This window comes from Equus quagga, chromosome 3 (assembly GCF_021613505.1).
Source record: "Equus quagga isolate Etosha38 chromosome 3, UCLA_HA_Equagga_1.0, whole genome shotgun sequence".
NCBI lineage: Eukaryota > Metazoa > Chordata > Mammalia > Perissodactyla > Equidae > Equus > Equus quagga.
The window spans coordinates 101893541-101921130 of NC_060269.1; the positions used below are offsets into that span (position 1 = coordinate 101893541).

Below are 27590 nucleotides of genomic sequence, written 5' to 3' on the forward strand. Positions count from 1 at the left end.
ATGAAGACTGTGAAAGGCTTCTGTGTGCTTTTCATGCTGCATCTGTGTTTCTTTGACTCTGGAAGGACTGGGAAAGTACTTGTATGGCCCATGGATTTTAGTCATTGGATTAATTTGAAAATTATTCTGGAAGAACTCCATCTTCGTGGGCACGAAATAACCATCCTGGTACCTTCACCAAGCCTTATGATGGATGATACCAAGCTTCCCTTTAATGTAGAAATCCTTCAACTTTCAGTAACTAAAGAAACTGTAATAGAAGAGCTCAATGCCCTTCTATATACAATGATTTTTGAACTGCCGAGACTTTCATGGTGGGACACGCTACCAAAACTGGCAGAAATTAACGAGAGTTTTTTAAGGACGCTCAAAAGAGTATGTGACAGTGCTATCACAAATAAGGAGTTACTCAGCAGGCTACGGGCAGCTAAGTTTGATATCTGTGTTGCTGATCCTTTAAGCTTTTGTGGGGAGCTCTTGGCTGAGCTTCTCAATATTCCATTTATATACTCTTTTCGGTTTTCTGAGGGGAATGTCATTGAGAGAGTGTGTGCTGGGCTTCCCTCTCCTTCTTCTTATGTTCCTGGCAGCACGACAGGACTGACAGACAACATGACTTTTGTACAGAGGTTGGAGAATTGGTTATTTTACACAATGAATGATATGATGTTTTTATATTTTCTATTTCCGGAATGGGATGACTATTATAGCAAGGTTTTAGGTAAGAAAAATCTGCTTGCAATACAGATTCTTATTTCACATGTAAAATGTAAATATTTATCTGAGTATATAAAAACTTTAAAACGGTATTTTTAAGTGAGGACCCAAATTCCTGTGCATCCTGGAGTAGCGAAATTGTGACTCAACAGTGTCTTACCTATTGTAAGTGGAAAAAAATGATCCTTTTGTGTTTGTTTTAGATGATTGAGTACTTGCAACATATCAGAGAAGGAATACTCTTTATACATAAATCCTGCTTGCTGCTACTAATTTTTTTGAGTATCTGGAAAACCTGCATCTAACAGTGTGTTTCATTTCCAACAACTTGGACTCTTTCTCTTTTACTTCTTTTACTTCTTTTACTTCTCGTTTACTTCTTTTATACACCCTGTTTTCTTTCTGATTAACTTGCTATTTCTTAGGCTTTCTGTTTTCATCCTACCTAGGCTTAGGTGCATGGTTGCAGGGCTTGTCATATGGTGAGCACAAAACTAGAAAATAAATATATCTTGATTTCCTCTGCTCTTGTCTCCCAAAGAGGAAAAGAAATGGAAGATTTTTCTGTGAACGACCTTGTTTCCTGATTTTTTAACTTATCTCACCTTTTGTTGTTCTTGTTCTAATCAAAAATGCAATAAATGTGAACTAATGAGCTTTAACCTCAAGTGTAATGTGTCTTACTATTTCAGCAAGTCTGTTTATTCCTTCTTTTTTCCTTTTGCATGATTGAATTTTTTATTTAAAAATATGTGCATATAATTATCTTAAGAATTATTTTGCATAAGATATTATTTATCTTGAGTAAGCAGTACCCTGATTACATTATTGAGAGGGTTTTTTTGAGATATAATTGACATGTAACATTACATTAATTTCAGGTGTACAACATAGTAATTTGATACTTGCATATATTGTGAAATAATCACTGCAATAAGTCTAGTTAACGTTCATCAACACAGAGTTACAATGTTTTTTTCTTGATATGAGAACTTTTAAGATCGACTTTCTTAGCCACTTTCAAGTAGTCACCATGCTGTACCTTACATCCCCAGGACTTACCGATTTTAGAACTGAAAGTTTGTATCTTTTGAACAACTTCATCTATTGTGCCCAGACTCCAACCCCTACATCCGGCAACCACCAATCTCTTCTCTGTATCTGCCAATTTGGGTGGCTTATATTATTTTATTTAGATTTCACACATAAGTGATATCATGCAGTAATTGTCTTTCTCTTTCTTATTTACTGTACTTACCATAATTCCATCAAGGTTCATCCATATTGAGGCAAATGGCAGGATTTCCCTTTTTATCATGGCTGAATAACATTCCATTATATATATAACCATATTTTCTTTATCCATTCATCTATTGACGTACACTTTGGTTGTTTCCTTGTCTTGGTTATTGTAAATAATGCTGCAATGAATATGAGAGTGCAGAAAATTCTTCAGGATAGTGATTTCCTTTTCTTTGGATATATACTCAGAAATGGAATTGCTGGGTCATATGGTAGTTCTATTCTTAATTTTATGAGGAAGTTCCATACTGTTTTCCACAGTTTTTGTACTAATTTTCATTCCAACCAACAGTGCACAAAGTTTTCTTTTTCTTCTCATTCTACCCATCGTTTGTTATATTTTGTCTTTTTTGCTGATAGCCATCCTAACAGGTGTGAGGTGATACCTCATTGAGGTTTTGGTTTGCTTTTCACTGATGATTAATAACTTTGAGCATCTTTTCATGTGCTTGTTGGTCATTTGAATATCTTCTTTGGATAAATACCTATTCAGGTCTTTTCCTCATTTTTCACTTGGTCTTTTGCTGTTGAGTTGTATGAGTTTCTAATATATTTTGAATATTAACTACTTATCAGATATATGGTTTGCAAATATTATCTCCCATTTCTTAAGATGTCTTTTCATTTTGTTGATCACTTCTTTTGCTATGCAGAAGCTTTTTAGTTTGAGGTAGTCATGCTTATTGATTTTTATTTTTGTTTCTTCTGCTTTATGCAACATATCCAAATCATTACTGTCAAGAGCAACATCAAGAAGACTTTTCTCTATGTTTTCTTCTAGGAATTTTACAGGTTCAAGACTTACATTTAAGTCTTTAATCTATTTTGAATTAATTTTTGTGAGTGGAGTAAGATTGGTGTCTAGTTTCATTCTTTTGCATGTGAATATCTAATTTTCCCAGCACTACTTACTGAAGAGACTATGTTTTTCCCATTGAGTATTCTTGGTTCACTTGTGAATTATTACTTAACTGTATATACATGCATTTACTTGGGGGCTCTGGATTCTGTTCCATTGGACTGTGTCTGTTTTTATGCCTGTATCATATGGTTTTGATTACTATAGTGTTATAATATAGTTGGGATCAGGAAGTGTGATTCCTGCAGCTTTATTCCTCTTTCTCAGTATGGCTCTGGCAATTCAGAGTCTTTGTGGTTTCCTATGAATTTTAGGATTATTTTCCTTGCTACTATTTAACACAAGTATCTCTAATACTTTATCATTACTAAAGTTTAAGTGCATTCCTAAAAAGTATTAAAGAGTCAGCCCTGATGGCCTAGTGGCTAAAGCTGACTGCACTGTGCTTCGCTGGCCCAGGTTCAGTTCCTGGCTTGGAACCACACCACCCCTCTGTCACTAGCCATGCTATGGTGGCGGCTCACAAGGAAGAACTAGAAGGTCTTGCAACTAGAACATACAACTATGTACTGGGGCTTTAGGGAGGAAAAAAAAAAGAGGAAGACTGTCAATGGATGTTAGTTCAGGGCAAATGTCCCCCATAAAGAAAATAAATAAATCAAACTTCCCTTTATACTTGTGATCTCTTATTTTAAAAGAAGAAGCATCCTATTTCCTTTTTTCTGGTATCTGTTCTAAATTTTTTATGAGAAATTATTTCCTCACCAACTCACAAAAAATATGAGTGTTTATAATGAAGTATGCTGCCTACCAAGATCCCAGATGTTAAGGGAGGCATATGACCTAATCAATGCCAAAACATTGCATTGAGACTTTTTCTGGATTTTCTGTGACAGAAGCAGGTGCTTATTTCTTCTAGACTTGACCCTAAAAAAAAGTGGGCAGAAATTGCTGCACCTATCACTTATCCATGGTCAGAGTTCAAGCAGCAAAGGCAAAACTGAGAAAAGATAACTTAGAATTTCATCTTGGAGACATTTTCTGAGTCAAGGATTAGGCTGTGACTCTTCTCCCACTGGATCTAAATTGTCTATTTACTTCTGATTCCTGAAGTTTCATAGTCTCTTTGGGAAACTCTTACATAGTGAAGCATTAGTGATAGGATATGAATCTGTCTCTGAGTCTTTCTTCACTCTTAGGACTCTAGAATATTCTTTCTGGGAATATATCAATAATCTGGGACAAATTAAGTCTTGATAAATAGAAGGAAAACATTTATTTTAACTCTCATAAATTTAAAAGTGCTTTTAGCTATAGATTGTCATTTGGCTATTCAGAATTTAGGATCTTCATTTTATAATGTGCTCTAGTATATTTTCCAAATTTTTAAAAATACAACTCATAGCTCTTATAGAATCAGAAAGTGAAATATGTCATAGAAAAATTCAAATCATCCAGGAGGAAATCAGTAAGATTGCAAATCTAGTTCAAAAAATATTTGGAGGAACTACTTATAAACATTTTGGGGAAAAACAGTAATGTTCAGGTTATACTACTAGGCAGACACAATATTGATTAATGTCTTATAGGGCCATAAAATCATTATTTGGGGGGCGATCTTTTCTACCAGACAGAAATATTCAAGTTGACACTTAATATCATTGTATTTAGACTCAAAAGTTCATGGTAAATCAGTAATAAATAAGGGGGGAAAACACAGGCACATTCTCCTAAAGAATTAAGTAATCCTTCATTCGTTATTCCACTATAACCCAGTATGCTATCAAAAGAGCATGCTGTAGTTTATTTTGACTTCCAAATTTGGAACATTTTCTCATAATCTCTATGCAAATCCATTATTTTTCACTCTTCTTGGACTATATTGTCTTCATTTCAATAAGGTGCATTAAACATACTAGATTATTATCTGAGGAGAGATTTAACAGGATAAATATATTATCTTGTTATAAACGAGAGTGAATAAACTATATGACTCTGTAATTCTACTCTTAGGTATATATCGAAGATAAGTGAAAATATATGTATACACAAATATGTACGTGCATGCTCATAGGAGCATTATTCATAGTGGCCAACAAATGGATGCAACCCAAATGTTCATTAACTGATGAATGGCTAAACAAAATGAAGTGTATCCATACAAAGAAATATTATTCAGCAATAAAAAGTAACGAAGTACTGGGGCTGGCCCAGAGGCATAAAAGTTAAGCTCGACCATGCTGCTTCTGCAGCCCTGAATTCACTGGCTCGGATCCTGGATGCAGACCTACACTCTGCTTATCATGCCATGCTGTAGCAGGCATCCCACATATAAAATGGGGGAAGATGGGCACAGATGTCAGCTCAGGGCCAATCTTCCTCGGCAAAAAGAGGAGGATCAGTGGAGGATAGGATAGGAGTAGCTCAGGACTAATCTTTCTCAAAAAAAAAAAAACCAAAAAAAACTAATGAATTACTGATATTTATTACAACACAGATGAACTTTAAAAATCTTGTTCTAAGTGAAAGAAGGTAGCACATAAGACCATATAATGTATAATTTCATTTATAAGAAATGAAATAAGATTATGTTGGAATAGGCAAATAGAAAAATAAAGTAGATTGCTGCTTGTCAGGTGCTGGGAAGAGGGAGAAATGGAGAATGACTGATAATGGATATGGGATTTCTTCTGGGAGTAATAAAAATTATCTAATATTAAATAGTAATGATGGTTGCACTACTTTACCAATATACTAAAAACTACTAAACTGTGTATTTCAAAGGAAGATGTGTGTGGTATGTAAATTATATCTTAATAAATTCCCATCAAAATGAAGAGGGAGTGAAGCATCACACAAAGAGAACAAGATTATACTCATTGCTGGCACCTATAAGACACCAAAATGGGATATGTTCTGCATATAAAACTGGGAATTGAATGTCATTGTCATTACCTGATTCAAACTCATAAAGTATTGATATTTGCTTGTGATGTCTTATACAGATAAAATGTGCTGGTCAGTTCAAAATCCCTCATATTTTCTGATCAAACCCTTAGTGCATTTAGAGGGCGACCTGGTGGTGCGGCGGTTAAGTTGCATGAGCTGCTTCTGCAGCCCTGGGTTTGCCAGTTGTGATCCTGGGTGCGGACATACCTACTGCTTGCCAAGCCATGCTGTGGCAAGTGTCCTAATCAAATAGAGGAAGATGGGCATGGACCTTAGCTAAGGGCAAGTCTTCCTCAGCAAAAAGAGGAGGATTGGTAGTAGATGTTAGCTTAGGGCTAATCTTCCTCAAAAAATCCCTCAAACTTTAGTGCGTTTAGAACATCAAGGAGCATATACAAAAAGTCTAAATATGGGAAACTATGTAGTAGTTATGTTTTCATATATCGGTAGCACTGAATGGATATTTCGAACGACACCAAACGTCTGGGTAAGCTTTCTTACATCACAATAACTAAAAGGAATTTAAAAAAGAGGCTCTGTCTCCAAACTAAGGGAAAAAGATTTAATTCAGAGTCACTAATTTGAGTTCTTTTACTGTTAATGTTTAATGGCTACCACTTCACTTGAAAGGTACCCGTTTTGTACTGTGTGCCAACTAAAAATGTCAGAATAGCAAATATTTTGCCCCCAGATTGTTATGCAGTGCTATATCTTCACCAAAGAGGACAAAGTCTTGTGAAACAGGAACTTTCATTTTGTATAGCAAAGGAAATAATCACCTTTCAAAAATTTATTAAAAGGTTTCCTGGTAGGATGAAATTAATTATGGAAGCAGATTTGAAAATATTAGAAAAAGATGGGAAAATTACAAAAGTCATTTTTCAAAGATATCAAAAGGCTTTCAGAGGAACAAGGGTGAGATAAATTGGAATTGGAGAAGAGGAAGAGGCAAGACCACAGGGAGGTGAGGATCACTGCCTGAGGTTCCTGTTACTGCTGGGAGCATTTGCCAATTCTGAGCAGGGTCTAGGGTTCAGGCTTAGCTCAAGCAGAGAGACTGTACTGTCAGCAGGTTTTTGCCTTGTTCTGGACTGAAATCCTTGTTTGGTTATTCATAATCTGACTATGGTATACTCTTGGTTGAGGGGAGACCAATGGATTTCACATGGGTTACATAGGTCCAATATTGGTTCTTTAAGGATTTTTCTTAGAAAATTGGATGGTAAAATATTTTTCATTTACTGTATCTTTGCTTTTCCACTGTCACCCTTCATTTTTCCTCAGGAAAACCTACCACAATATGTGAGATTATGAGGAAAGCTGAAATGTGGTTGATTCGAACTTCCTGGGAATTTGAATTTCCTTACCCTTATTTACCTCACTTTGAATTTGTTGGAGGACTACACTGCAAGCCTGCAAAGCCCCTCCCGAAGGTAATTAAATGTCTTCATGTTTTCTTCCTTGAGTATTTCTCTTTTGGAATGATTTCTTTTTTATTATTTATAATGTCTAGCCATTAAAGTGAAAACGTGGAGACAGGAATTAATGGACTTCATCCTCTTAGACTATTATACTATTATAGGTAACTTGTAACATTATCATGGCAATCATTAGTGATGTTCATCAAGTATATTTGATAGCAATGAAATCCCTAGCCCTGAGTTAGTGGAATCATGAAGTATTCACCGGGCAACGACTATGAGCTAAAGTGTCATGGAGCACTTCCAGGCCGAACACTTAATTGTCAAGTCCAGAGACTCCAGAATTCTCTTTTCCTTTGTTATGTCAACAGACTGTGTTCCAAATATTGGCTACTCTGCCAACGTGAATTCTGGCTTAAAGAATATATGTAGGAACTGCTGCTCAATAGATGGAATTATAGCATAAGAAAGAAAGAAACTGGGGTTTTAATCCACTGAGATTTTGTAGATGCATGTTATGTAGCATCACCTCATCATAGAAATGTACAATAGTGAGAAAATTATAATAATTTGAAATGTATCCAACAGAGATATGATGGTCTATCAAAAAAAATTTGGCAGAAGTTCAGTAATGATGAACTGTTTGATTTGAATAGAGAAATTAGATTAGAGAGATAATGGTGGGGTGGGTTAAGAAAAACCAAATGGGTAATACTAAGTATTTACTCCAAATTTAAGGTCAATGAAGGATCAATGTGTGATTTTTAAGCAGTAATGTGATACAGCTTACCATTTCATAAATCTTGGCTATTGAATTTTTTATAATGGAGCAGGATTTAGAGCAGGGAAATGAGATAATACAGTTGCAACAGTTCCTGCAAGAGATTACAGAGATCAAAGTACAGTATGTTAGTGATTGTGAGCAGAAGTGCAGAGATTTAAGAGGTATTTATAAAGAAAGTCAATAGTATTTGTTGATTGGCTGGAGGTGGAGGTTAAGGGAGAGACTTCAAGAGTGAATGCTTGGCTTTTTGTTTCTTTGTATGTCTTTATTGTTTCCTTGTAATGGAATTTAATTTTGACAAGTTAAATAATACTGGAAATCCATTCTATATATTTTTAAACCATTGCTTCTGCTCAGAATGTAGTCACTTAAATATTCTGAGCCTTCTTCATATTATTTCATACTTTTTGGATAAAAGATCTATGCACTGTAAAGATTCAATTCTAAAAACATACAAGTCAACAATTGGGACAGTGTAAGACTTACTTATATGCATAGTTGATATATTTTAATAATTCAAATATATTTGGAACCCACCTATTGTATTATTGATCCAATAGCACCCTTATATGTATTTGTACATTTATGTATTTATTTGTTTTACCAACAGTGTGTCATGAAGTATCGATCTGATGTTTTTTTTAATGACCTTTAAGAATACTCAGAAAGGGTCAGAATTGCATAGTATCTACCATGGAATCTTATTTCCCCTGTCTCCTCCCGCCAAACCACAGTAGGGCCTTGGGGACACTACAAAAACACAATCACAATCTTTATTCAAATAATGCACAGGCTCTCGTGCTCATGAAAAAATTGATTCCTGCATCTATGATGGCAGTAAGGATTCTCTAATATAGCCAATTCTTTCACGACATTTAAGTTTTTGAATAATTCATGTTAAATTTTGGTATCAGAATATTTCAGGATTTTCAATGATATTCCTAATTATAAAAATCGGATTAAGAACACTAAATCTACATGTTAGGTACAACCTCAAGAGGCAAAGTGAATGTGCAAAGTAACCCATAGTGAGGGTGAAAATTAAAATAATCATGAGGTTTGAGGCTTTATTAGACAGATACATGATGGGAGGACCTGCTAAAACTTGAATCTTTCCACAAACAATAAACATATTTGTCTGCTGTGTTGGAGCTAGTGTACGTACAATGGCAAATGACTAATACTTGGAAGCCCTTTTGTTCATTGCATTTGTGCCTTACTCTCTATGCAGTAAATTAGTCTGGATCATTTGTTTAGACTCAGCTGTCCATAGCTTCTGCTTCCTTTGAGTCAAAACCCTACCAATAATCAGGAGGCTATGTCAGAGTAATATCAATTTAAACATGAAAAGAATAAAACAGTATACAAGGCCTATCTTTGGAACAGGTTTTTTTCTTTTTAAACTTTAACCTCATCTACAGAAGCTGGAGGGAAAGAGCCACACTAACCCATGTCTATGTGTTCTTATCACACTCAGTAAAGTAATCTCCCAGTAAATGTGACCCAATCAGGGTTCTGAAGAAAGACTCAAACAGACCTTAATCTCTTCCTTCTAAGGAAGAAATAGGAAAAGGTTGAGAGGAGGAGGGAAAAATTGCCCTCTTATTACATGATAAAAAATGTCAATTTAATTTTGAATGCTAAAACATATGCTTGTGGAAATATGGAATTTATGTATTGTTTTTGTTTGCTTTGTTTGAACCTCAAGTCCTCAGAATGTGTTAATCATAATCTCAACTCACATCATTCCATAATCAGGCCATGTTATTACATATTTCCTTTATCCTCTTCTCTGCCATTACCCGACAACCAGTAGACACCTAGTCAAGTGCTCATAATATTCGTGCTTTCATTCCTATTTACACAGATATCTGGATCTTTGAACAACATATAGCATTGATTTGAATTTAATTATGTAAATGGAGTTATGCTATAATTCACATTTTCTTTCATTGATTACTTTGTTTTTTAATATGTGTCCAAGTTTCTATTTCTAAATATATTTCATTCATTCTGACAGTTGTGGAGAATTTTGGTGTATGTATTTACCATATTTTGTTTATTTATTTCACAAAGGACAATTAGTTGTCTCCAGCTCTATCCTACAACAAAGAATATTGTGAAGAAAAATTTGAAACATGTTCCTTATGGACCTTTGCATAAATTTGTGTTATATATCTAACAGTGGGATTGTAGGGTCATGGGGGTAGATGCATGCTTTATTTCATTGTGCACTTACTCTCATTGAAAATCTGTACAAATATATAGTTTCACCAGGAATGCTTAAATGATGCCATCTTCCACATCGTCTCTAGCCCTCGATAGTATTCTATTTTCTAATATGTGTCAGTTTCATAAAGGTAAAGTTGTATCATATCATTGTATTTTTTGGTAATCTAAATTAACAGCAAAGTTCAACATCTTTTCAGAAACTTACCAGTTATTCTCATTTTCTCCCTGTTAAACTCATATACTTAGTATATTGTTCTTTTGGATAATCTCTCTTTTTTTTTTTTTCGCCAAGTGATATAAATTTTTTCCATAATCTAGAATATCTGGGGTTTAATCCTTGTTTAAGCTATTGGAAATATCTTCCTCTGTGAATTCATATATCTGTTAACATTTTCCATGATTTCCTTCTTTAAACACAAAATACTAAATTTGATGCAATCAAATCTATCCTTTTCTACCTTACGGTTTGTAATTTCCAGTCTCATTTAACATATTTTCTCATTTCTGATTATAAAGCTATTCTTTTATATTTTATTTTAAAAGTTATAATATTTTACTTTAATATGGATTCATTTAATCCACTTAAATTTCATAATAATGTATAGTATGAGGTAAGGATTCACTTTTCTTTTTTATCTAGGTAGCGAATATATTTTTATAGTACCATCTAATAGTAAATAATCTACTCATTGTGAATTTTTCTTTCTTCTTGTATCAATGACTTGTGATACCACCTTTATATAAGGCAAGCTTTTACATACTTGTGCTTCTTTTTCTGGTCTCACTGTTTTGTTCTGTTGTTCACTTTGTCTGTTAGGAGGCTAGTTGCACACATTTTGTATTACATATTATTATCTGGTTTAAGAAACTCCCAATATTTCCTTTTATTTTTCAAAAAGTTAATTAATTATTTATAAAAAGAGTGTTCTATATAAATTTAAAAATATTTGTCAATTTCTCAAGAAAATTATATCATAATTGAAAATTAATTTAAAGAGATTGATAGCTTTTACATATTAAATCAATCCATCTATAACCACAATGTGATGGTTAATTTTATGTGTCAACTTGCATGGGCTATGTACCCAGACATTTAGTCAAAAATTTCTGAATGTTCCTCCAAAGTTATTTTTGGATTAGATTAACATTCAAATAATGGACTCTGAGTAAAGCAAATGGCTTTGGATTATGTGCATGAGCCTCACTCAGTTAGAGGAAAGCATGAATAAAACAAAAGACTTACCTCTGCCAAGTAAAAGCAAAGTCTGACAGCAGAAGGCCTTCACACTTGAACAACATTGGCTCTTCTCTGGATCTCCAGCCTGATGGCCTAAGCTGCAGATTTTGGAATTGCCAGGCTCCATAATCTCATGATCCAATTCCTTAAAATAAATCTGTCTCTACAGATAGATAGATAGATAGATAGATAGATAGATAGATAGATAGATTGATATACATACATAGATACAGATACACATCTTATTCGTTCTGCTTCTCTGGAGAACACTAATACAATACATCTATCTATTAGGGTCTTTTTCTATCTCATTTGCTAGAATTTGAAACTTCTTTCAATAAAAGCACATGAATTACTACTCTTAAACAGTTTATATTTTCAATTACAATAGTGAAAAATGATTCATTTTAAAAGTTCAGGTTGGTTATTGCTGTTGTGAAGAAATATTAGTGATTTTTGTGTGAAAATTATGAATCTGATTAACTATTATTTATAATGGTTTGCATATTGCTTATTTTCACTTCACCAATATTGTCATGTACATGTTTACAAAATTTATATCTTCTCCTTTAAATCCTCACACATTTTTTTCTTGTCTTATTTGGCTGGTTTATTTTGGTTAGTACTTAATCATAGAGTGTAAAGATTTCTTTTTACTTCAACATGATTAAATATGCTGTTTTTATTTTTAATGAAAAGCTGTACATTTCCATATTACTGTTCTCTACAGAGCATGCATTACAGGTGTTTCTATATTACCTATTTGGTCAGAAAGTTATATGGCTACCTCATTCCTAAATGTGTTTGCGGAAGCTTATATAAAGTACAAATGGAACCAAAATAAAAGAAAATTTAAAAAACAGTAAAACAAAGTAAATAAACCATTAGCATGTCATTATGCTGACTGAAGGACAATCTTCACGGTATCCAAGACTAAATATGAAGTGAAGTACCAGAGCTATTTGTTTTAGGGAAAGAGTCAAATCTTCCTCCTTTGGAGCATTGTGAAGAGGATGTTGGAAGGCAGTAGAGAGCATTAAATGTGGTCATTGGCTTTGCAATCTACAAGCTTAGTTTAGAAATTTGGTTCTGCCACCTAATGCTGTGTAGCCTTGAACAAAGTACTTAATCTCTCTGAGACAGCTTTCTCATCTGCATGTGTATACATATCTCTTCCGATCATCATATACTTAAGCTAAATTAGACCTGTAAAGAGCTGAGCACCTTGCAGAAGATAGCAAGTAATCAAAAATTTGTTAAAACAAACACACACACAAACACATCTCAGAAATGTTTAGAACAATTCAGATGGAAACCTACAATTTAAATCATTCTAATGTTCCTAATAACCAGTGATTTCGGGTTATATTTCATACTGTAAAATGGTTTATGTATGAAAAGTCAGAACTGTTTTAATAATTCAGACACATTGAGAAATGTATGTGACTGTTTTATTCTTCAAACTCTAGACTTTCATATTACAAAGACTGTTTTCTTTACAGGAGTTAGAAGAGTTTGTCCAGAGTTCAGGCAAAGATGGAGTTGTGATATTTACTCTGGGGTCAATGATCCAAAATCTCACAGAAGAAAAGTCTAACACGATTGCATCAGCCCTCGCCCAGATTCCACAGAAGGTCTGACAGTCTTATTTTTTTGAAGGATAGCTATTTTAAAGTCCATGAAAGTCTCGTTGAAAGTGTACTTTACAAATGTAGAAAAAGCTATTGGTACTGTTATTGTCAATTTAACTGAGCCTTAAAGAAGTATTAAATGTTAGAAGAGGTTAGCTACAAACATGTGACTGCTTTCTTGCTTTAAAACTGGCATTAATTTCAGGAAAGTATTTTGCTGTACTTATTTTAAATAATGAACTAAAACTAAATCATTCACTGGTCTTAAACAATCTGTCAACTTTATGGGTAGGTTTTAAGTCTTCCATGTAAGCTAATCCTGTTTTGTGGTGTTTCTTTGTTTTTTAAATCTGAGGCATGCATATCAGGTACAACTAACATAAAGGAAAAGATATTCAAAAACACGACCTCAATTCACAAGGTCCCTTGGGACTATATTTCCTTATAATTTATGGTTTTGGATCAGACCCAGGTTGCACCTGGAGCTGACAGCTGCGATTCCTGGAGTACTTCTAAATAATGATTCTTCTATTTAAACAGTTAAAATTGTTAGTAATATAGTAAAAGATTTGTGCAGTTCACTCTATGATGTTACTACAGAATGTGATGTTATTTATTAACATCATTCTGGATTATAATTGAGTAATTTTGTTCTTATACTGCCAGGAATACTTTTCCTTTCTAGCTTTAGATAAAATAGACAAATAAAAGTCATATTAAGTTCTAAATGATCATAACAATACTTGTATTTATAACCAAATTTCTTTGAAAAGTCGTTTGTGGCAGCAGTATACATTTAAATATTTAATCAAAATGATCATGCTAAAAATATTTCATTAAAATAAAATGCTTAACGGTGGCATCAGGAGGGTGTAGAAAACACCAAGGATGTGCCTTTTAACCTAAAACAACTGTACTGGCAGAAACTGTCTGAAGTCACCATACCAGAACTCTGAAGTCCATCACAGCACTCACAACTTCCAGGGAAAGCTTGGCTGGTACATAGTGATTAATAAAAATTGGTCAATTTCAGTCTTTAGCAGAGCAGCAGCTTCAAATTCTCCATCTTCCAGACCCCTGTCAGGTAAAATGCCTGTATTCCCGCTACAACTCTGTACAGCCAGAGTTGGCAATAATGACCATATCCTCCAAACATTGGGCTTCTGTATTCTAATTCTTGACTGCTGGCTTAATCACCGAGGTAGAGACATGGAAGTTGGCCACAATTGTTTCAACTCTCACTAGAAAAAGCAAGTTTCAGGAGATTTGAAGGAGCAACACTTTCTCTTTTTTTTCATTTATCCATTTTCTCCACTTGGAAGAAATAGTCCACTTTAAAGCATCTGCACATACATTGGAATTTATAAAGCCATGTCCATATCTAGGGAGAGATACAGCCAGGCTCAGAAAAGATTTGAGCAGATTTAAAGTTTCACGTCAGCTTGATTCTTGGCAAACAGACACCGTTAGACAACCAAAAAAAAAAAAAAAAAGGAAAACCACAAGGAAAGAGGAGAATCTGAATTGCAGGGTTAATATATTATGAGAATCAAATATCCAGTTCTCTACAAAAATCACAAGGCATGCAAAGATATATGAAAGTATGGCTCATTCAAAGGATCAAAATAAATTGAGAGAAAGTATCCCTGAGGAAGCTTAGAGGTTGAAATTACTAGACAAAAACTTTAGAACAATTGTCTTAAGGATTATCAAAGAAATAAAGGAAGATACTGATAAAGAGAAGACACAATAAAAGATAAAAATGAAAATATGAATAAAGAGAAAGAAATTATAAAAAGAACAAAAGAAATCTGGAGCTGAGGAGTACCATAGCTGAGACAAAAAATTCATCTCAGGGACTGAAAAGCAGATAGGAATAGGCAGAAGACAGAACTGGCAAACTTGAAGAAAGGATGATTGACATTATTGAGTCAGAGGAACAGGAAGAAAAATCATTGAAGAAAAGTGAACAAAGCCTAAGAGACTTGTGAGACATCATCAAGTGGAGAAAAATATATACTATGGCAGTCCCAGAAAGAGAAAAATGGAGCAAAATTATATTTGAAGTAATAAAGGATACAACTTTCCTAAATTTAAAGGGAGAAATGAATCTAAAAGTCCAAGATGATTAACAAACTTTAAGCAGGATAAACTCAGGGACCCTCAACAGGACACATTATATTCAAGCTGTGGAAGAGCAAAGACAATGAGAGAATCTTGAAAACAGCAAGAGAGAAATCATTCATCACATAAATGATATTCAATAAGACGATCAGCCAATTGCTCATCAGAAACCTTGGAGGCCAGAAGGCAGTAGGATGGTAGTCACAAAGTGCTGAAACAAAAAAATTCTCAACTGAGAATCTTATATCATGGAAGACTTTCCTCAAAAGTGAAGCATAAATTAAAACATTCCCAGGTAAACAAAAGTTGGAGAGATCATTAGCACTAGACCTGCCTTGCAAGAAATGAAAAAAGGAGTCTTTCAGGTTGGAATTAAAGGCTGCTAGACTGTAACACTAAAACATAAGAACTAAAGATCTATAGTAAAGGTAACTACACAGCCAATTATAAAAAGTAATATTATTGCACTTTTGGAAGTAACTCTATGTTTTTACTTTCTCACTGATTGAAAAGAAAAAGGCATAAAAACCATTATTAATTGGCATTATTAGGAACACAATGTATAAATATGTAATTTGTGACATCATTAACAGAAGGAGGGATGGCGATAAAAGGAGTAGAGTTTTTGTTTCCTACTGAAGTTAAGAACCAGAGGGTCAAAGAATAAATCACAAGGACAATTGAAAAATACTTTAAAATCAATGAAAATGGAACAGACTGAAACTGATGAGATGCAGTGAAAGTAGTTCTCAGAGGGCAATTTATAGCTGGAAAGGAAGAAAGATATAAAATCAACTACCTAATTTATATCTTGAAGAACTAGAAAAAGAAGACAAAATAAATCCAAAGCAAGCAGAAAGAAGGAAATAATGAAGACTAGAGAAAAGACAAATAAAACACACAATAGGAAAACAATAGAGAAAATTAATGAAACCAAAATTTAGTTCTTGGAAAAGATCAACAAAATTATCAAACCTTTAGACCGAATGGCAAAGAGAAAAAAGTAGATGTAAATGACTAAAATCAGTAGAACATGGAGAGAACACTGCTCACTTTACAGAGATTAAAGGGATTATAAGGAGGATATGATGAACAATTGTACTCCAAACAATTAGACAACCTAGAGAAATAGATAACGTTCCTTCAAACAGATAAGATTTGTAATCTGATTGGCAAAGAAATAGAACATTTCAACAGACCTACAACAAAATAAGGGATTGAATTACAAAGAAAAATCTCTCAACAAGGAAATGTCCTGAATCAGATAGTTTCACTGGTAAATTGTATTAAACATTTAAACAAGAATTAAAGAATTAAACTAACCCTTTCGAAAGTCTTCCAAAAACTTGTAGGAGAGGGAGCATTTCCTAAATTTTTCTGTGAGGCCCCATTTACCCTGATACAGATGCCAGATAAGGGCTTCACAAGAAAAAGAAATTACAGTACAAGCTCCTTTGTAAATATAGATGTAAAAAACGTCAACAAAATATTAGCACATCAAATCCAACATAATATTGAAAGGAGCATCCACCATAATAAAATGCAATTTATCCCAGGAGTTCAAGAGTGGTTCAACATATGAAATTAGTGTAACATGTTACATTAATAGAATGAAGTAAAAAAGAAAAATGATCATTTCCACTTACACACAAAAACAGCATTTGACGAAATCCAATGTTCTTTCTTGATAAGACTAGAAATAGAGGGAAAATTCCTCAATGTGATAAATGATATTTTTGTAAAACCCACACCTAAATTTTACTCTGTGGTGGAAACTAAAAGCTTTCCTCCTAAGGTAAGGAACAACACAATGATGTCTGTTTTTACTGTTGCTATTTAGCATTGGCCCAGAAATTCTAGCTCATGATATTACACAAGAAAAAGAAATAAAAGCCATCCAAACTAGAAAAGAAAAGCTAAACCTTTTTCTATTTGAAGATATCATAAGACTATATCGAGAAAATTTCCAAGAATCCACAAAATGCTATCAGAACCAGTAACCAAATTCAACAAAGTTGCAAGATACAAGATCCACACACAAAAATCAGTTGTGCTTATATACACCATCAATGAACAATCTGAACATGAAATTAAGAAAGCAATTCCATTTAAAAGAGCAACTAGATGAATTAAATGCTTAAGAATAAATCTAAACAAGAAGGTGAAATATTTGTATGTTGAAAATTACAAAATAATATTACTGCATGAAATTAAAGAAGACCTAAATAAATGAAAAGCCATCACATGTTCATGGATAGGAATACTTAACATGGATAAGATGTCAACACTGAACAAAGAAATCTTCAGACTCAATACAATGCCTATGAAAAATACAACAGAATTTTTGCAGAAATGGAAAATATATTCCTCAACATCATATGGAACTGCAAGAGCCACAAATAGAGAAAAAATAATCTTGAAAATGAATAAATTTAGATGATTCACATTTTCTAACTTTGAAATTGACTATGAAACTACAAAAAGTTATACAGTGTAGTGCTGGCACACAAACAGATATATAAACCAAAGAAATACAAGACAGAGTTAGAAATCAACCCTCACACATGTAGTCAGTTGATTTTCAACAAAGATTTAAGACGATTCAATGGAGAAAGAACAATCTCTTCAAAGTAGTGCTGGCTAAATCTTGATAGCCACATGCAAAAGAATGAAATTGGACCCTTAGTTTATACTAGATACAAAAATTAACTCAAAATGAGCCAAAGACCTAAACTGTAGACGTAAAACTATGAAACTGTCAAAAGAAAGTATTAGAGAAAATCTTTCTCACATTGAGTTTGGCTATTATTTCACAGATAATGACACCAAAAGCACAGGCAAGAAAAGAAAAAGTAGATAAACTGGACTTCAACTACTTGAGAATGTATGTGCATCAAAAGATCCTATTAAGATAGCAAAACAGAATGCCTACAGATTGGTAAAAATATTTGCAAATCATGTGTCTGATAAGGGATTAATGTCCACAATACATAAATAACTCCTGTAACTCAACAAAACAACAAAAACCCAGTTAAAAAATTAGAATGAACTTGAATAGACATATGTTCATAGAAGATATACAAATGGCCAATAAGTCTATAAAGAGATACTCAACATCATTAATCATTAGGGAAATACAAATCAAAAGCTCAATGAGATACCACTCCACACTCATTAGGATGATTATTATGAAAAAATAGAAAATAACAAGTGTGAGAAGGATGTGGAGAAATTGGAACTGTTATGCATTGCTGGTAGGAGTGAAAAATGATGCAGCCACTGTGGAAAACAGGTTTGCAGTTCCTCAAAATGTTACAGCATAGAACTACCTTATGACCCAATAACACCAATTTTAGCTATATATCCAAAAGAATTGAAAGCATGAACTTGAATAGGTTTTTCAACACAATAGTCATAACAACATCATTCACAATAACCAAATAATGGATAAACAAAATGTAGTAAGTCCACACAATGCAATATTATTAAGTCTTAAAAAGGAAGGAAATTCGAATACATCGTAACATGGATGAACCATGAGGACACAATGCTGGTTGAAATAAACCAGTCAGAACAAGACAAATACTGTATGATTTCACTTTTATGAGGTACCTGGAGTAATCACATTCTTAGAGACAGAAAGTGAAATAGACGTCATCAGGGACTGGACAGTAGGGCAATAGGGAGTTACTGTTTAATTAAGCAGTGTTTAAGTGTGGCATGATGAAAACTGTGGAGGTGTAGATAGTGGTGATAGTTACACAACATTGTGGATATAATTAATGCCACCAAATTAATTAATGCCACCAAATTATATACCTGCAATAGGTTAATATAATAAATATTGTTATGCATATTTTACCATAATAAAAAAGACAATTGCCCCTTCTAGTTACTGCCAAATAAGAAAAGCTCAAAACACGAAAAAATTCTTAAAGTGAATTTAAGTAACATCCCTTCCCTTTGCTTCATAAAACTCCATTTAAAAATTCCCTTTGCCAGGGGCTGGCCCCGTGGCCGAGTGGTTAAGTTCACACGCTCTGCTGCAGGCGGCCCAGTGTTTCGTTGGTTCGAATCCTGGGCGCGGACATGGCACTGCTCATCAGACCACGCTGAGGCAGCATCCCACATGCCACAACTAGAAGGACCCACAACGAAATATACAACTATGTACCGGGAGGCTTTGGGGAGAAAAAGGAGAAAAATAAAATTAAAAAAAAAAAAATTCCCTTTACCAGAATGGCCTAGTAATACCAATATATAATTATTTCAGATACAGATTGTTTGGTTTTTCTCATCTACCAAATGAGAAGTGTCCTGTTGATGGCAGCCTATCTGTTAGGACTATTGCAAGCATTTGAAGGATAGTTCCAGTTTCAAGGGTTTAGAAACACCATTACTTAATCACTTAGGACCTGAGTTTGCTCATTTTTTACCGGGAAGCATTGAACTAGATTGATCCTAAGATCTGAATAACGTGATTCTGAAAATCTAATAAAGGCATTTTTCTTAACAGGTTCTGTGGAGATACACAGGAAAGAAACCGGATACATTAGGACCCAACACACGGCTATATGACTGGATTCCACAGAATGATCTTCTTGGTAAGATCAAAGAGAAGCAAAACTAAACAAAGTTGAATGAGGGATAATCTGAATGATTACTCAACAACAAGTATATACAACAAATTTTGATTCAAAACAAGCAAAAAAACCCCACTTCATGTCTTCTTTACATTTTTTTCTGAAGTTTCTTAAAGAAACAATTTTCCATGATACTTGCTAAGGACTGTAAGGCACACTTTATTGAAGACCATCACTGAAGTGGACTTTTGCAGTGAGTCAGAGAGACTGGACTCAGCTCTGAGAACAAAAAGGAAAAGTAGGGATTTTATAGCCAAGGAACAGAGTAGCAGGGCAGATGGGAAGGGGAGGAGGTGTCACTGGATGGAAAATTACACTTGGGAAACCTCAAGGGCATGGGGAGACCCTGGCTAAACTGACCTACCCAGATTCTTGCTGAAGGCAGGTCAGGGTGATCAGACATCACCTGTGGTGTGCTGATGGATAAGGAAACTGATCAGATATAAATGGTGACCAGATATTGAGGCTGGGAGAGTCTTACTAAACTGACTTAGCTGGATTCTTGCTAAAATTAGACAATGCAGAGACAACATACAGAAGCCCAAAATTCAGGGTCTAGTTGAAAAGAAGGTTCAGAAGAACCTGACTAGAGTTTGGTCAAGGAGAGTCTTTGTCAGGTTTCAACATAAATATGGAAGTTATAATTCTCCCATTTATGACACAATCTCTCCATCCTCAGAATCAGAGTCAACACACCTTTAAATCAGGGTCTCATTAACTTTGACATAGAATATTGCAGTATCTCCTGAGTTTCTGTATCCGTTTTCAACAACCTCTCTTCTCTCTTCCCCACTATAACTATTTGAAAATAAAATTCTGGTAATTCTATTCACCATTTCTAACATTATAGATGGCTCCACATTACTATAAAGTCAAGTGAAAAATCTCATTATCTTAAACAGACTGCTTTATGAACTTGCCCTACCTTTCTAGCCTGTTATGCCAACATTCTCCCATTGAAACCCTGCACATCCTACTTCCCCATGCACACACGAGTTTCATTTTTTCAATCTTTCCATTGTTTTTGTTGATGTATTCCTTAGCCCCCAAATTTTTGACCTGGCAACTATTCTCCATCATTTAAACTCCACAGAAGTCTTCTCAGAGGTATATGGAATGGATTAATTGCTGGAATAACTAATTGCTACCTTCTTTAGAGTTTATAGGAATTTATATATGGCCTCATAGCACAGAATTGTAGAGAAGATGTTGCCTAATTGAATCAATTTTTTTACACATAAGATGATTTTCTGTTTCTGAAACTATCTCAAATTAGAATAATGGTATATTTTTTTCCTGTTAGGTCATCCCAAAACCAGAGCTTTTATCACTCACTGTGGAACAAATGGAATCTATGAAGCTATTTACCACGGGGTACCAATGGTGGGAATTCCCGTATTCAGTGATCAGTTTGGCAATATTGCTCGTGTGAAGGCCAAAGGGGCAGCTGTTGAAGTAGATTTGCATGCGATGACCACTTCCGATCTGCTTAACGCTTTGAAGGCAGTTGTTAACAACCCTTCGTGAGTATAGAATATATTCTTTACTGACAAGCATCTAGGGTTTTAAAAGCAGTAAATTGTTTTATTCACTTTTAAATTGGTTACTTTTAAATAATCCCCAGCACATAATTAACATCAAATACAATTATCTTATACCACTCAAATTCTATGGTGGCATTTTGATTCACCTACAGTTAATGGGTAATAGATTACAACCTCAAAGAAACACTAAGTTAATGTAAAGAAAATAAGCTTGTTAAAGAGATACAAATCTTTATTTTTATTTACAATAATTATTGTTAATTTCTCACAAATTGCAGATATTACTATTATAAAGAATTTAGGTAATATAGCAAAAAATAGAGAAACAAAAATTACAAATCACTGAACTCCCCTCATGCAGCTCTAATTACAAATAGAGCTGTATTACTTCAGACATTCTCTTTTGCTAATTTATAAAGGATAAAGAAAAAGAGAAATTATTTTATAAAGTTGCATCCTGCTAGTTTTTAACAAAAACAGTATTCTACATTGAAATATTTTAATTTAGAACAAGAGAAATAAAATAGGGGTCACCCCCATGGTCGACTGGTTAAGTTCATGCACTCCTCTTCAGCAGCCCAGAATTCAGTTATTCAAATCCTGGGCTTGGACCTACAAAACACTCATCAAGCCATGCTGTGGCAGCAGCCCACACAGAAGAGCTAGAATCACTTATGACTAGGATATGTAAGTAGGTGCTGGGGCTTCGGGAGAAAAAGAAAAAAAAAGAGGAAGATTGGCAACAGATGTTAGCTCAGTGCTAATCTCCCTCCCTCCAAAAATAAATAAATAAAATAAATAAATAAATGAAAGCCTAAGAAAATAAAGTAAAATTGAGAGGTTCAAATGGCAACATAGAAGTACCAGCTTCTCTGTCTCCTAACAAAGATCAATAATTAGATAGTTATCCATGAACAAAATCAGCTTTGGGAGACCTCAAGATTCTGCTCAACCAATTTTAGCAACACGGTGAAACAAAAAAACTAAGAACAATTGCACAAGAAGAGAGGGACGATAGCTTCTTTCTGCCAGCATCATCCCATCCCCAAACATTGCTCAGTGCCAGGAGGGAACTTCTCAACCAGAAATAGTGCCTCACCAGGAAAGGTGAGGAGCAGGATTAGCAATAAGTTTCTCAAGCCTTTTGGGGCGCAGAAATGAAAAAAAACTCCTAAACTGATATGGAGCCACAAAACACCCCAAATAGTCAAAGCAGTCCTGAGGAAGAACAAAGCTGGAGGCATCACACTTCCTGATGTCAAAGTATACTACAAATATATAGTAATAAAAAAATAAGGAAAGATACTGGAAAAAAAATACAAATGGATAGAATTGAGAGCCCAGAAATAAATCCTTGCATATATGGTCTACTAATTTTGATAAAGTAGCCAAGAAGATTCAATGGCAAAAGAACAGGCTCCTCAATAAATGGTGCTGGGAAAACTGGATATCACATGCAGGAGAATGAAACAGTACCTCTATCTTACACCACTCAAAAAAATTAATTAGAATTGAATTAATGACTTAAATGTAAGACCTGAAACCATAAAATTCATGGAAGAAAACCTAGAGGAAAGTCCCTTTATATAAGTCTTGCCACTGAGTTTTTGGATACAACAACAACAGCACAAGGAACAAAGGCAAAGTGGGAGTACATCAAACTTAAAGGACTCTACATGCAAAAGAAAGGATCACCAAAATGGAAGGCAACTTATGGAATGGGAGAAAATATTTGCAAACTATATATTTTATAATGAGTTAATATACAAAATATATAAAGAACTCATATAACCTAGGAGGAAAACAAAGAAACAAACAAAACCAACTAGATAAAAAAGTGATCAGTAGTATTGAATGGACATTTTTCCAAAGAAGACATACAAATGGTCAAGAGGTACATGAAAAGTGGCTCAACATCACTAATTATCAGGAAATGCAATCAAAACCACAATGAGATATCACCTCACACCTGACAGAATGGCTGTCATGAAAAGACAAGGTAGAAGAAGTGCTGGTGAAGATGTGGAGAAAAGGGAGCATACACTCACTTTTGCTGGGAACGTAAATTGGTACAGCCACTATGGAAGACAGTAAGGAGTTTCCTCAAACTATGAAAAATAGAATTACTGCATGATTCAGCAATCCCACTCCTTGTATACATCCAACTGAAATGAAAAAGGATATGGAAAAGTTATCTGCACTCCCATGTTCTTTGCAGCATTATTCACAATGGCCAAGATATGGATGCAACCTAAATGGCTGTGAATGGATGAATGGATAAAGCAGATGTTGTGTATGTATACAATGGAATATTATTCAACCCTGGGAAAGAAGGGAATTCTGCCATCGGTGACAACATGGATGATCTTCAAGGCATTATGCTAAGTGACATGTCAGACAGAGAAAGGCTGATACTTTATGGAATCACTTATATGTGTAACCTAAAAAGCCAAACTAACAGAAACAGAGAGTAGACACTGGTGTTTACCAGGGCCTAGGGATTCAGAGGGTGGAGGTATACAGGTTAAAGGGTACAAACTTACATGTAAAGAATGAATATGTACCAGGGATCTTTGTAAAGCGTGGTAATTATAGTTAATAATACCATATTACATACTTGAGAGTGGCTAAGTGAGTAGATCCTAAATGTTCTCACCACACACACACACACACAAAAGCATGGTAACTATATGATGTGATGGAGTTATTAGCTAATGCTACAGTGGTGAACATGTTGCAATGTATAACTGTGTGAAGATACACGTCATACACCTTCAACTTATACATTGTTGTATTTCAATTATATCTAAGTAAAGCTGAAAAAATCCTTTCATTTTGATGTTTCTTGGTAATATTATTTAATTTCAAATAAATGTAACTGTGCTCATAAATAGACACATAATTTCTCAGCAATAAATGATTACATTAATCATGTTGTTTTATTTGAAATAAATCCAGTAAATATATTCAGAGAGTGAAAGAAACCATAATCAAATTAAAAGAATGGCCAGGATTTGGATAAATATTCTTTAATACATAAATCTTTAAAATTACATGTAAACCTATGAAGTAATATTGACATTAAAGATTAGGGAAAATGTTTGCAAAATGTTTCCAATTTGGTCAATATAGAATGACTTCTCACTCTAAAGTCACTTCTCAACCTCTCATGCTTGTCTCTTAAGTCTCACATCTTAATTTTTGTTTGATGTATTATCATTACTTCATCGCTAAGGCCTACAACATATACATCTTGTCTATGCCCACAATTTCCACTATTATTTAACCTTAGTTTGGTATTGATATGGCTTTAATGATCTTATTCGTGTTTTACCTTAGAGTTTCTATTCCTGAGTTATTTCAGTTTTCTTAATTTGTTCTCTAACAAATATTTTACTTTCATGTCTTGGAGATTTTGTTGTTGTTTCTTTTCTTTCCTGACATATATCCAGAGGAAATTATTTCTTAAATTCTTGCATTTTAAGAAAAGCCTGCCTGTTGTTTAAAAAGCAAAGAGCAGCAGGGCTTTTTATAATTTTCCTGACTTCCTGTTCTCTTCATTAGAACTTTCTACATGTAGTTCCACTGTTTTCTACAAGGTAATGTTATATTTTCTCCTCAAATGATGATTGCACTTCAGCGTGGAAGAATTACCTCCTTCAACCCCTTCACAAATTCAAGGAAATCCTTCTTCTAGGTCAGCCATCCAAATCTCAAACTGAAACTCTGGCCTAGTCTTTTGTTCCTTGAGTGAAGTTAGAAGGGTTAGTGTTCTCACTATTGCTGTTGTCTCTTCACAACACTGACACTTGCATCTCACTGTAGCTTGAAGCAAAGATTCCAGTCTCCACTCACTCTCAGGCCCTACATTTTGCCCATAGGGTCACATTAAGCTTTTTGGTTCAGTCTGAAATGTCAGAGGCAGGAGGATCATAGACAGAATCTATTACCTGCCACTGTGGAAGACACTTTTTGTCAACACTTACAATCCAGACCAAACATATAGGGGGAGAAAGGAGTCTCTTCATCACAGATCTGCCCCTCAGTGATCCTTTCTGTCACTATCTTGTTCCTAAAACCACACTTAGCAAATTAGATCAAAATTCTGTATTCTTAACAGACATAGTCTGCATTCTTATTTCTAAATTTTTCAAATGCTGTTTCCATCAGAAATTATTTTCTCCCCTACCTCCCATTATTACTTAGAATTCAAAATATTGAATAATTCCAACTGTTAGGCCACCATATCTAGAAGTTTCTCATGAGGAAATCAATTATCATATGCATTCTGGGCTCTTGGTGATATCATCAACGACATGTTTATTATATAATTACCTAGTAACTTTTAATAACATAACATAATTAAGCATATCGTGTTCTTCATGAATTTTTCAAGTTGCTATCTATGTATCCAATCTTTAGATATAAAGAGAATGCTATGAAATTATCAAGAATTCACCATGATCAGCCCATGAAGGCCCTGGATCGAGCAGTCTTCTGGATTGAGTTTGTCATGCGCCACAAAGGAGCCAAACACCTGCGGCCAGCCTCCTACGATCTCACCTGGTACCAGTACCATTCTTTGGATGTGATTGGGTTCCTGCTAGCCTGTGTGGCAACTATCATCTTTCTGGTCACAAAATGTTGCCTGTTCTGTTGCTGGAAGTTTGGGAAGACAGGAAAGAAGAAAAAGAGAGAATAATTTTCTTTGTGTTTGGCTGGAAATCTTGATAGGGTCCACCTAATTAATCCACTACTGATTTGAAGAGACTCTTCTCCTACTCTTCCAAGCTCTTGTGCCTCCCTCAGCTTATCAAGTGAGAGATTAAAATTCTTCCATGGAGTTGGCCACATGATTTAGAATTAAGGTGTTAAGTAATCTAGTCTTTAAAAAGAGAAGACAAATGTATAAGAACATGGAAGTTGCTACTATTGAAATCTTAGTGCTCTAGTTGATTTATTTGTTTCAGTTCAACAAATTGAGATGCTGTTTGAGGCTTTAGGAACATAATGATTAATTCTATATTCAGTGTCAATCATATGGAATGTTTTATAAATATTTGACATCATTTTGGTTCCTGTATCTTATAATTACTGCACATCCTCTAAAGTGACTAGACAAGAAGTAGGATGGAACATGCTATAGCCAGAGCTTCCCTTTCAATTAGAAATATCAGGAGACTGTCAGGATTTCTACACTTCTGTGAAGCATGTTTATACCATTCGTTTCCTTTCATGTGACACGTCTGACTTTCTCCTCCTTGCAATACAAAACACTATTTTTTGTGTCTGATTTGAAGGTTGTCTTGTTTTGGAAATTAATAATGATAGCACCTATTTGTATTGTAATATTCTGGCTTCAGAGAACTAGTTGGAGAACTTTATTTTGGCAAGTTTGCATGATTGGTGATATGGTGGAGAAAAGTAAATGATTGGAATTGCATACCTACCCCTTTAAGTAACTCAAATGTTTTTTTAAATTCCTTTCCTACGTTAATTTTACTTATCCATATTTGGAAATAAGAGGCAAACCTATTTACTACACTTCAGATACTTTGGGGGAACAATGCATTTCTCAGAAATGCTATTTGCTTTGGGGGTGAATTCTCCATCTACCCAGAAACTCAATCAGTTTGCCCATTTCTTCGTCTTCCTTTCCTCCATCACTTCTCCTGGTCCTCTCATAAACTGTACCCTTATGACTATAGTAGGCACAAGTACTTAAGATTCTTGTTACTTAGCACTGGCCAGAACTCTGCAGTAAACTTGAAGATGTAGGTTGAATTTTCATAGAAATAAGGCTTTCTCTTCCTTTCCTTTCTAAAAAGTCTCTCTTCTAACATATTTGCTAATTCCTTGTCATTAAGGTCAAAGAATTATTCAATCTAACTGTGATAACTTTGTCTATTAAGCAAGTTCAGTAAATGATTCAGCACAGAGTTTGATATTATAACCCAAGCTTAAGAGGCCTAAAATTATGGCTATGTCTGAGAACAATACAAATCATTACAGGGACTTTTGGGTTGTTTTGGTTTTTTTTTTTACAGTTTTTATCTTTTTATTTTTTAATTTTTTTAAATTAATTTATTTTTGTATGTACATTATATTTCGAATTCTGTGTACATTACATCTTATTCACCACCCAAA

At 34.3% G+C, this 27590-nt stretch overlaps 1 protein-coding gene across 1 annotated transcript; it reads left to right on the forward strand.

The window, feature by feature from the left end:
• On the forward strand, positions 1–26145 carry LOC124237228 (UDP-glucuronosyltransferase 2C1-like). The gene is made up of 6 exons (XM_046656685.1): positions 1–721; positions 7112–7260; positions 13004–13135; positions 19773–19860; positions 21203–21422; positions 25866–26145. The coding sequence occupies exons 1-6, from the start codon at positions 1–3 to the stop codon at positions 26143–26145; spliced, it is 1590 nt and encodes a 529-aa protein (XP_046512641.1).
• Positions 26146–27590: the final 1445 nt, after the last annotated feature.